At 42.4% G+C, this 12,461-nt stretch overlaps 2 protein-coding genes across 3 annotated transcripts in view; one reads left to right on the top strand and one right to left on the bottom strand.

Moving 5' to 3' along the window:
• map3k15 (mitogen-activated protein kinase kinase kinase 15) overlaps positions 1-5,876 on the top strand; it is a 139,665-nt gene extending 133,789 nt beyond the window's left edge. The window contains exons 27-28 of one of the 2 annotated variants that reach the window (XM_060833457.1): positions 2,688-2,764; positions 4,564-5,876. In XM_060833457.1, the coding sequence (XP_060689440.1) occupies positions 2,688-2,764; positions 4,564-4,621 (135 nt within the window). In that variant the 3' untranslated portion in view covers positions 4,622-5,876. Of the gene's footprint in view, positions 1-2,687; positions 2,769-4,563 lie in introns of those variants that run through there. The other variant, XM_060833458.1, reaches the window with a different exon arrangement.
• Positions 5,877-6,410: 534 nt separating this feature from the next.
• LOC132820999 (pyruvate dehydrogenase E1 component subunit alpha, mitochondrial-like) overlaps positions 6,411-12,461 on the bottom strand; it is a 38,873-nt gene continuing 32,822 nt past the window's right edge. The window contains exons 10-11 of the mRNA XM_060833460.1: positions 12,078-12,186; positions 6,411-6,920 (exon numbers count right to left, since the gene is read on the bottom strand). Coding sequence (XP_060689443.1) covers positions 6,756-6,920; positions 12,078-12,186 — 274 coding nt within the window. The 3' untranslated portion in view covers positions 6,411-6,755. The remainder of the gene's footprint in view (positions 6,921-12,077; positions 12,187-12,461) is intronic.

Raw genomic sequence — 12,461 nt, 5'->3', positions numbered from 1 at the left:
TGATTACCAGACCAGAACATAATGACCACCCTGCCTTATTCAGGTATGTACGAAACTTTCCCTGCTTTTGGCACCACCTGCTGGTTAAATTTAAAATGACGTGCAGTTATTTTAAAAAATGACTTAGGTAAAAACAATGACTGCAGATGCTGGAAACCAGATTCTGGATCAGTGGTGCTGGAAGAGCACAGCAGTTCAGGCAGCATCCGAGAAGCAGCAAAATCGACGTTTCGGGCAAAAGCCCTTCATCAGGAATAAAGGCAGGGAGACTGAAGCGTGGAGAGATAAGCTAGAGGAGGGTGGGGGTGGGGAGAGAGTAGCAGAGAGTACAATAGGTGAGTGGGGAAGGGGATGAAGGTGATAGGTCAGGGAGGAGAGGGTGGAGTAGATAGGTGGGAAAGGAGATAGGCAGGTAGGATAAGTCATGGGGACAGTGCTGAGCTGGAAGTTTGGAACTTGGGTGAGGTGGGGGAAGGGGAAATGAGGAAGCTGTTGAAGTCCACATTGATGCCCTGGGGTTGAAGTGTTCCGAGGTGGAAGATGAGGCGTTCTTCCTCCAGGTGTCTGGTGGTGAGGGAGCAGCGGTGAAGGATGCCCGGGACCTCAATGTCCTCGGCAGAGTGGGAGGGAGAGATGAAATGTTGGGCCACAGAGCGGTGTGGTTGATTGGTGCGGGTGTCCCGGAGATGTTCTCTAAAGCGCTCTGCTAGGAGGCGTCCAGTCTCCCCAATGTAGAGGAGACCGCATCGGGAGCAACGGATACAATAAATAATATTAGTGGATGTGCAGGTAAAACTTTGATGGATGTGGAAGGCTCCTTTAGGCCTTGGATAAAGGTGAGGGTGGAGGTGTGGGTACAGGTTTTACAATTCCTGCGGTGGCAGGGGAAGGTACCAGGATGGGAGGGTGGGTTGTAGGGGGGCGTGGACCTGACCAGTTAGTCACAGAGGGAACGGTCTTTGCGGAAAGCGGTGGGGAGGGAAATTTATCCCTGGTGGTGGGGTCTTTTTGGAGGTGGCGGAAATCATGATTTGGTTGATGCGAAGGTTGGTAGGGTGGAAGGTGAGCACCAGGGGCGTTCTGTCCTTGTTACGGTTGGAGGAGTGGGGTCTGAGGGTGGAGGTGCAGGATGAGGATGAGATGCGTTAGAGGGCATCTTTAACCACGTGGGAAGGGAAATTGCGGTCTCTAAAGAAGGAGGCCATCTAGTGTGTTCTGTGGTGGAACTGATCCTCCTGGGAGCAGATACGGCGGAGGCGGAGGAATTGGGAATACGGGATGGCATTTTTGCAAGAGGTAGGGTGGAACACCTATTCCCACCTCTTGCAAAAATGCCATCCTGTATTCCCAATTCCTCCACCTCCGCTGTATCTGCTCCCAGGAGGATCAGTTCCACCACAGAACACACCAGATGGCCTCTTTTTGTAGAAATCGCAATATCCCTTCCCAGGTGGTTAAAGATGCCCTCCAACGCATCTCGTCCGCATCCCGCACCTCCACCCTCAGACCCCACTCCTCCAACCGTAACAAGGACAGAACGCCCCTGGTGCTCACCTTCCACCCTACCAACCTTCGCATAAACCAAATCATCCGCCGACATTTCCGCCACCTCCAAAAAGATCCCACCACCAGGGATATATTTCCCTCCTCACCCCTTTCCGCTTTCTGCAAAGACCGTTCCCTCCGTGACTACCTGGTCAGGTCCACGCCCCCCTACAACCCACCCTCCTATCCTGGTAACTTCCCCTGCCACCGCAGGAACTGTAAAACCTGCAGCCAAACCTCCTCCCTCACCTCCATTCAAGGCCCTAAAGGAGCCTTCCACATCCATCAAAGTTTTACCTGCACATCCACTAATATCATTTATTTTATCCGTTACTCCCGATGCGGTCTCCTCTACATTGGGGAGACTGGATGCCTCCTAGCAGAGCGCTTTAAGGAATATCTCCGGGACACCTGCACCAATCAACCACACCGCCCGTGGCCCAACATTCCAACATTTCAACTCCCCCTCCCACTCTGCCGAGGACATGGAGGTCCTGGGCCTCCTTCACCACCACTCCCTCAACACCAGACGCCTGGAGGAAGAACGCCTCATCTTCCGCCTCGGAACACTTCAACCCCAGGGCATCAATGTGGACTTCAACAGTTTCCTCATTTCCCCTTCCCCCACCTCACCCAAGTTCCAAACTTCCAGCTCAGCACTGTCCCCATGACTTGTCCTACCTGCCTATCTCCTTTTCCACCTATCCACTCCACCCTTCTCCCTGACCTATCACCTTCATCCCCTCCCCCACTTACCTATTGTACTCTATGCTACTTTCTCCCCACCCCCACCCTCCTCTAGCTTATTGCTCCACGCTTCAGGCTCTCTGCCTTTATTCCTGATGAAGGGCTTTTGCCTGAAACGTCAATTTTACTGCTCCTCGGATGCTGCCTGAACTGCTGTGTCTTCCAGCACCACTGATCCAGAATTAAAAAATGACTTGCCTGTTTCTTTTGTGCATTAATGTTTTCTTATGTACTGTTTATTCTCCTCTATCATCACAATAAACTTTGGATGAATTTTTTTATTCTACTTTTCATTCATTGATAGTAGATTCAGGTTAATAAATTGATAAAAATTTCTCAGAGCCAATAGATTGAACTGTTTGCTTTTGTCAACTTAAGCTGCTTTTTTTCACCAGATGTGTGCAGAAGGTTACACGTTGTCTGATGTGTTGAAACATATCACTAAAGATGATTTAAGAAGCCTACAGCTCCGGTAAGTGCTGTTTAAAATATTTACATAATGCTCCATTTATAGTGGCTCTTTCAATTAATTGAGTTTCTGCTTCAAGTGTAGAATTGTCATTGCTTTCACAACTGAATCTAATCAAATCTAACTGTTGTAGCAACCACTTTTGTAAAATGTTTGACATTGTTAGGCAACCCATGGCTGCTAGTTGGGAGCTTACAGGGCACCAACTGGCAATGAATGCAACTGGTCTGCTTAGATTTTGGTATTGTGGAGTTTGTGCAAATTTTGAAGGACTAGTCCAGCGTTCACTTTTTCCTTGAGCCGATTGTGAGGCTGAAACTTTAACTCAATGCTACATTTTTGCTCCAATCTAAAAGCAGATTTCAGCAGCAATGTTGGTGTGGATCTTGCTCTTCTGACAATGAAGTGAACCTATGCAAATACAACACTAAGCAGGTTGCCTTGAACTCAGTGAAGTCTCCCTTTAAAGCAATCATAGCAGACAGAAAGGAAAATAAAAAGAACAAACACCTGGTACCACATTCAAGATTGCATTACTGGTTGGGATTGTCTTCATTTGACAGCTTTGAGAAATAAGTCAAACAAAAGCCAGTTGGCTATTCGTGTCTCTGTATTTTACTAGCCTGAATTTTATGGCAGTAACAATGGCAAAACTCTGTGTTCACTGTCTCTACTCCTTTGACACTGACAGCAATTTTTGGATTTCAGAAGTTGCAATCATTTACTGCTATGTTTCTTCATTGCTGTGAAAATGCCAGACTTCAATCAAATAGAAATCACACTGAAGTGAATCCCACTCTTGACTCTTAGTCTTCATAAATAATGCTTAACTGGGTTTTTGAAATAGTCTACCGAGTTCAAAATGTTTGCTGAGCCCTCATTCACCTGAGGCACTCTTGATGTAGAACAAGTATGGGTTAATACAACTCCACAGTTAGTCCATTAAAACCAGAGATGGTTACCAACAACAGGGATGGACTCCATACCAATGAGACAATGTTTTCCATCCCTGCCATAAACAATTGTTTTGGTCTTTGTTCTTCCCAATAATTAAAGAAATGTCTGTTTACCCAGTACTGGATGTTAGACAAGTTGTCTGGCTAATTAGAGACAGTGTTTGAGTCACATTGTCACTCAGTGCCAACCTGCCTAACACATATTAACTTATTAAAATGCTAAAACAATCAGGTTAGCTGTCTTGCTTACATGGGTGATTTCCACCCTCATTAAAATGTATCAATGGAAAATCAGAAGCACTACATGACTGTTATGACTACCACTAATCCCTGTTCTTCAATCCGAATTGATATTCTGCTGAACAAAAAAAAATGTAGATGCAGCAATTAAACAGTCAACCAAAGCATAGTATAATGCCTCAGCAAGCCAGTGAGAAATTTCAGACCCTCAACTGTGACCAGGGAAGGAAGATGAACGTTGATCCTAGCTCATTTGGTACATTATTCAGAAAACTTCAATCAGTAGGCAGACCTGACACATCTTGGCATACTTGATTTATAACAGCTAAAACTTCTCATCCAAGGAGCTCTAGGGACCAGTAACTGGACCTACAGCGTGACTGGGTATTCTCTCTTCTGTGCTGGTACCATAGTCTATTTCACAAACAAAGAAACATATGCAACGTATTTGGGGATAATTTGTTATATAGGAAAGCAGCACTGGGGGGAGAACAATGCAAACTGGTGGAAACTATGGAGGTTAGATACACAGTATTAAACATTCTGTCCCATTAAACTAGCAGACGTTCCCACTGGGATCTAACACTGTTGTTTTCCATGTTTTAGAGGAGGACCCATTTGCCGAATCTGGAGCGGTATTTTAAAGTTCAGGAAAGGAGTCTAATCTTCCAGACTGCTATTTTTATGACACAAGTGACCAAAGCTGCTATTCTACTGAGTAATTATGTATGTATTGTGTATTTGCATAGATTTATCTGGATGTGTACTGTGGAGGACCTTGGGTATGATACAAATTGTAATGTTATGTAATTTTGAGAATCAACATTGAAAGCAGTCACATAGTGGATTAGCAAATGATCCGTGAGAAGTTAATCACCTCAAGTTGACTCATTCTGACAAATAGTATTTACCTCCTTCACCTAAAAGCATTGAGACTACCACCAAGTACCAAATCAACTATAGTTCCCTGTTCCCATTCTATGACAGGTGATGTCGTCATTTAATTGCTCATTTCACTTTTAATTAAAGAACAGGTAATGTATTTTAATCAATAAATCAAAGTCAGTTTCCTGGATGTAAGCAGAAGCAAGAACCTTGCTTTGCAGGAAATATTTTAATGTAACCATCAATATCACTTGGAATTTGTGGCATAGAATCATTGCATTTAAACACTACCTTGTCTTTAACTGAAGTTACACAGGAAACATTTTGTCTTGCATGAAGAATTTGCCAGTTGACACAACACAGCCATTTGGGACTGAGAAAGGTAGAGTTTCATGAATGGATGAATTCAGTATAAAAAGGCTTGCATGTTAGTTGTTCTTGTGGACAGACAAAATTCCCTAATTGACATTATTCATGAGAAATAGGTTTTGATGCAGAATTTAAGTCAGTGATCCGAATAACTTCTGATGCCACAATTGAAGATGTATTCTAATTTTAGCGCTTATACATAAACATATTTCTAAATGTTGCACATAATTATTTGCAGACAGTGTTATTGTCATAGAAACTAAACTAGGCAACTCAGCCCTTGGAGTCTGATTTGTGACCTTTTCTCGGCAAGGGTCAAGATCATCTGTTGTGCAACTTTCAATTGTATTCTGTCCTGGAGGATTTTTGAAAGAGTTCCACTGCTGTGTTTGCAATGAAGTACTTTCCAATTTCCTCCAAATAGCCTAGCTCTAAATTTAAAATTTGCCCTTTTTCCCCCACAGACCTTTCCCACCAGACCTATCATAGCAAAGAATTCCTAATGTTCAACTGCTTTGCTGTTGGACACTGATGGTTAAGCAGTCCAGTAGGAAAATCAATATTCCTGCAGAATTTTCTGGCATTTACTAGTTTCTTGCCAATTAAGTAAAATTGGAGAGAGTTTAGAAAGCACCAAAAAATATTGCTCACATTTTGAATCCATTTACTATCCTTTGTGGGAAAAAAAAACAATTTGCTGTCAGACTTTGAATGGGTTTTTATGGTTGTGGATTAGAGTAATCTTCACTGTGTAACATTTTTATGCTCCACAAACTGTGTCATGCAGAATGAGCAAATTATCTCCTATAGCTGTATGCTAGATTATTCAAAAATGAAACCTACTGCTCCACCCTCTTTCCATAACTCTACATCATAAAAGTCTTGCAAGATTCTACTAACAGCCACTTGCAGTTAATCCAAAGAGATTCTACAAATTAAGCACAATTGGTGACACATGTCAGTGTGAAGAGGCACCCTCATTTCTGGACAACTCAGATCTTTTCCAGCAGTTGTTAGATCCAGTGTGCATGTTAGATCCAGTTTATCATGCTCATTGATTTTGTACAGTCCATCCTTGCGAGTTAAGCTTGGTGGGACATTGTATGTTTGTCATTAATCTAAACTTTCCTCACTTTTTAAACACATACCATGTATTACACATTATTAACTTTGGATTGAAAGTCACAAAAATTACACAATTAATCTTATTTTGACTTTATTACACGTCAGACACTTGCAATCTGGCAAAACAGCATCAACTCTGATCTGCTTCAGGAACACCCTTGATTAAAAACAACCCAACTGGTACAAGATGGCAAATATTAAATAAATCAGGGGACGCAAGTAATTCACAAGGGTTAAGAAACTGCATATGTACATGTAAAAAAACAAATTCAAACACAGTAAAAGACCTAATTTTCTTAATATGCAGTTTTGCTTAACTGAAACATTAATCTTTTATGAACATGACTTTCAGATTCCATTTGAGAATGTACATGTTGGTTGTAGGTGATTGTGTAACAAATTTGAAGGGTATTATTCCTTTAGGACACTGATCTATACTTGATCCAAGGGTTAGTGCCACGAACATCAAATGCTGCTTCGTTGTGGTAAACGTTGTGGGCCAGATCATCTAAAGCAGGTTCAGGATCAGTGGTGGCAAATTGTGCTGCTTCCTCCACCTCCTGTCTGACACTAACATCGATTTCCTGTAAGAAAACACAAATATTACTTGACCATGTTATGAACCACTAATCAATAAAGTGGAATGGAAGCACAGAATAATTGAAAATACACCTTCACTATATTCATACATGGGGGCAGGGTTCACATGGGCCTTGGTGCAAAATGGGCTCAGTGAACTTGGCACCAGTGAGGTTAATTGCTGTGTGTATAAAATAGACTACCAGTTATATAAAATGCCTCCAGTTTGAGATCCTGCTATAGGTCAATTTCATCTACAGTTCATTATGTATACATACACACCAGTATCTACATAGTGTCTGACTCTAAATTTCACCAGAACAAACTAAATGCTACAATTGCAGAGGAATTCAGACAGCAGCTGTTTCAGACCGTTACCCTTTCAGGCCACATCAACAGTTCTTTTTCTCCTCCCCAGCACCCCTCATTCAAACTGACCAAACGTACCTGCCCAGAACATTTTAATGCTTCTTTCTTTATAACCTATGCTTTTTAAATATTTAAAATTGTGTTGCAAAAAAAAAGTCAGATGTTTCCTCAGTTTTTTCATCTTTACCATGGGATTACTTCTCCCCATTTCTCTATGTCCTGAGCATCTTTGTTTCAGTTTTCTAATGTTATTCTTCATCTTTTTTCAACATCTAACTCACAATATCAGAGGTTGCTCCACTGACCAACTTACACACACATTATGCTGCTGTTTGATCTGCCCCATTCCACCCCACTAATGCATGACATGCATTTCTAGCTGGAGGATAATTATCATGACTGAAAGGTGATGCAAACTTTCAGATACATTCAATTCATTACTGCATTTGGATGCACAAAAAGATCCAATTTAGGAAGAGTCTGTTTCATCCTTTATCCAACACCTGAAAATTCACACCATGAATTAGTAAAATGGAGAAACATAGATTTTAATTTGCTAAATTTTGCAGGTATAAAATAGAACAATATAGCACAGAACAGGCCCTTCGGCCCTCGATGTTGCACCATCCTGTGAACTGATCTAAGCCCATCCCCCTACATTATCTCATCATCATCCGTGCTCTTATCCAAGGATTGTTTAAATCTCCCTAATGTGGCTGAGTTAATTACATTGGCAGGTAGGACATTCCATGCCTTTACTACTCTGAGTAAGGAACCTGCCTCTGATATCTGTCTTAAATCTATCACCCCTCAATTTGTAGTTACGCCTCCTCGTATAAGCTGACATCATCATCCTCGGAAAAAGACTTCCACTGTCTACCCTGTCTAATCCTCTGATCATCTTGTATGTCTGTATCAAATCCTTTCTTAGCCTTCTTCTCTCCAATGAGAACAGACCCAAGTCTCTCAGCCTTTCCTCATAAGAGCTTCCCTCCAGACCAGGCAATATCCTGGTAAATCTCCTCTGCACCTTTTCCAATGCTTCCATGTCCTTCCTGTAATGGGGCAACCAGAACTGTACACAAGATTCCAAGTGTGGCCGCACCAGCGTTTTGTATAGTTGCGGCTCCAGAACTCAACCCCTCTACCAATGAATCCTAACACACTGTATGCCTTCTTAACAGCACTATCAACCTGGGTGCCAACTTTCAGGGATCTATGTAAATGGACACCAAGCTCGCTCTGCACATCCACACGACCAAGAATCTTACCATTGACCCAGTACTCTGCCTTCCTGTTATTCCTCCCAAAGTACATTACCTCACATTTAGCTGCATTGAACTCCATTTGCCATCTCTCAGCCCAATTCTGCAGTTTATCCAAGCCTCCCACAACATTCTTCACACTGTCCACTACTCCACCAATATTAGTGTCATCTGCAAACTTACTAACGTGTCCATCTATGCCTGCATCCAAATCATTTATAAAAATGACACAGAGCAGTGGTCCCAAAACAGATCGTTGTAGCACACCACTAGTAACCAGACTCCAAGCTGAATATTTTCCATTAACCATCACTCGCTGCCTTTTTACAGAAAGCCAGTTTCTAATTCAAACTGCTAAATCATCCTCAATCCATGCCTCTGCATTTTCTCCAACAGCCTACCATGTGGAACCTTATCAAAGGCTTTACTGAAGTCCATGTACACCACGTCAACTATCCTATCCTCATCCACATGCTTGGTCACCTTCTCAAAAAAAGTCAATGAGGTTTGTGAGACATGACCTGCCCGCTATGTAACCTTGTTGACTATCTGAAATCAAATTGTTGCTTTCTAGATGATTATAAATCCTCTCTTATAACCCTTTCCTACAACAGAAGTAAGACTCGCTAGTCTATAATTACCTAGGTCATCTCTACTGTCCTTCTTGAACAAGGGCACAACATTTGCAATCCTCCAGTCCTCTGGCACTAAACTTGTAGACAATGACAACTCAAATATCAAAGCCAAAGGCTCCACTATCTCCTCCCCACCTTCCCAGAGAATCCTCAGATAAATGCCATCCGGCCCAGGGGACTGGTCTACTTTCACTCCTAGAATTAATACCACTTCTTCGTAACTAACCTCTATCCTTTCTCGTCCAATATCTCATATCTCATTCTTCTCCTCTACTATATTCTCCTTTTCCTGAGTGAAAATCGATGAGAATTGTTCGTTTAGCCCCTCTCGCGATCTCCACAGGGTCCACACTCAACGTCCCACTTCTGTCTTTGACTGGCCCTTTTCCTACCCTAGTCATCCTTTTATTCCTCACATACCTACCGAAAGCTTTAGGGTTCTCCTTTATTCTACCTGCTAAAAACTGTTCATGTTCTCTTTGTTCCTCTTAACTCTCTTAAAATCCTTCCTTGCTGACCTGTAACTCTCCATCGCCTCATCTGAGCCATCTTGTCTTATCAACACAAGGCTCCTTCTTCCACTTAACAAGAGATGCAATTTCTGTAGTAAACCACGATTCCCTTATCTTATCACTTCCTCCCTGCCTGACAGGGACATACCTATCAAGGAGACAGAATATCTATTCCTTAAACCAGCTCCACATTTCCATCATTCCCATCCGCTGCATTTTGCGACCCCATTCTATGCATCCTAATTCTTGCCTAATCGCATTAAAATCTATTATGGCCTACCAAACTGCTGAATTAATCATCAAAAATATCTGGATTTACATACTTTCGTGAGAAGATATCCATGTAAGCAAATTTGACAAACTGTTCTACACAGTGAGATGAACTGCGTTTAAAAATCAATGCATTAACAGACACGATCATTTAGAACATAGAAAGATACAGCGCAGTACAGGCCCTTCGGCCCTCGATGTTGCGCCGACCAAATCCTACCTAACCTACACTAGCCCAATAACTTCCAAATGCCTATCCAATGCCCGCTTAAATGACCATAAAGAAGGAGAGTTCACCACTGCTACTGGCAGGGCATTCCATGAACTCTCAACCCGCTGTGTAAAGAATCTACCCCTAACATCTGTCCTATACCTACCACCCCTTAATTTAAAGCTGTGTCCCCTAGTAACACCTGACTCCATTAGCGGTAAAAGGTTCTCAGTGTCGACCCTATCTAAACTCCTAATCATCTTATACACCTCTATCAAATCTCCCCTAAACCTTCTCTTCTCCAATGAGAACAGCCCCAAGTGCCTCAGCCTTTCCTCATAAGATTTTCCTACCATTCCAGGCAACATCCTGGTAAACCTCCTCTGCACTCGTTCCAATGCCTCCACATCCTTCCTATAGTATGGCGACCAAAACTGCACACAATACTCCAGATGAGGCCGCACCAGAGTCTTATACAGTTGCAACATGACCTCAGGACTCCGGAACTCAATTCCTCTACCAATAAAGCCCAGTACACCATATGCCTTCCTCACAGCACTATTTACCTGGGTGGCAACTTTCAGAGATCTGTGTACATGGACACCAAGATCCCTCTGCTCATCCACACTACCAAGTAGCCTACCATTAGCCCAGTAATCCATCTTCTTGTTACTCCTACCAAAGTGAATGACTTCACACTTAGCTACATTGAATTCCATTTGCCACATTTCTGCCCAGCTCTGCAACTTATCTATATCCCGCTGTAACCTACCACTTCCTTCCTCACTATCCACAACTCCACCGACTTTTGTGTCATCCGCAAACTTGCTTACCCAGCTTTCAAGCCCTTCCTCTAGATCATTTATAAAGATAACAAAAAGCAATGGTCCCAAAACAGATCCTTGTGGTACACCGCTAGTACCTGCACTCCAAGATGAACATAGTCCATCAACTACTACCCTCTGTCTCCTTCCAGCCAGCCAATTCCTAATCCAAACCTCTAATGTATCCTCAATGCCATACCTCTGTAATTTTAGCATTAGCCTACCATGGGGAACCTTATCGAACGCCTTACTAAAATCCATATACACAACATCTACTGCTTTACCCTCGTCCACTTCCTTAGTCACCTTCTCAAAGAACTCAATAAGGTTTGTGAGGCACGACCTGCCCTTCACAAAACCATGCTGGCTATCCTTGATCACATTATTCCTATCCAGATGTTCATAAATCTTATCCCTTACCATTCTCTCTAAGACTTTGCCCACCACTGAAGTCAGACTCACTGGCCTATAGTTACTAGGGCTATCCCTACTCCCTTTCTTGAACAAGGGGACCACATTCGCTATCCTCCAGTCCTCTGGTACTATTCCCGTTGACAATGACGACATAAAAATCCAGGCCAATGGCTCTGCTATCTCCTCCCTAGCTTCCCATAGGATCCTAGGGTAAATGCCATCAGGCCCAGGAGACTTATCTATTTTCATCCTCTCCAATATTCCCAGAACCTCTTCCCTGCATATTTCCAGGCCATCCATTCTAATCATTTGTGACTCCATATTCACATCAGCAACAGTGTCCTGTTCCTGAGTGAATACTGATGAAAAGTATTGATTTAGTGTCTCTCCAATCTCCTCCGCCTCCACACACAACTTCCCACTACATCCTTGACTGGACCGATACCTACCCTAGTCATCCTTTTATTCCTGACATACCTATAGAAAGCCTTTGGGTTTTCTCAAATCCTACCAGCTAAAGACTTTTCATGTCCCCTCCTCGCTTCTCTTAGCTCTCTCTTTAGATCCTTCCTGGCTACCTTATAACTCTCTATCGCCCCAACTGAACCTTCACGCCTCATTTGTTACAATCAAATAACCAAAGGCCATGGATAGCAACATACCTTCAGCTCTTCTACGCTGGATAAGTTCTTGCTCAGCATCCTCTCCTTTAACATGGTAATGGGATCACTTTTACTTCTTACTTCCTGGATTTCTTCTCGAGTACGGTAACTACAAAGTACAATTAAACCATTTATTTACAAGTGCTGCAGGACACCAATTTCTTTTCCTTGGATAGCTGGAATGTCACCATATTTCAATAAAGTAAAATAGTAATTTAAAAAGTGGAAAACTTTAAGTGTTGCTCAGGTCTTAACATTTCTGAATGCTTTGAGTAACATTATTCATTGTCTCAGATTAAAAATAAAGGTAGATTGTAAGAACAATCAGTATTGATTTAAAAAGGTTTCATGCAGCAATAAAGGAGTAAATAAGGGGATATGGAA

Source organism: Hemiscyllium ocellatum, chromosome 12 (genome assembly GCF_020745735.1).
Source record: "Hemiscyllium ocellatum isolate sHemOce1 chromosome 12, sHemOce1.pat.X.cur, whole genome shotgun sequence".
NCBI lineage: Eukaryota > Metazoa > Chordata > Chondrichthyes > Orectolobiformes > Hemiscylliidae > Hemiscyllium > Hemiscyllium ocellatum.
Note: the sequence above shows the minus strand (reverse complement) of the source record. Positions and strands in the feature narration are given on the sequence as shown.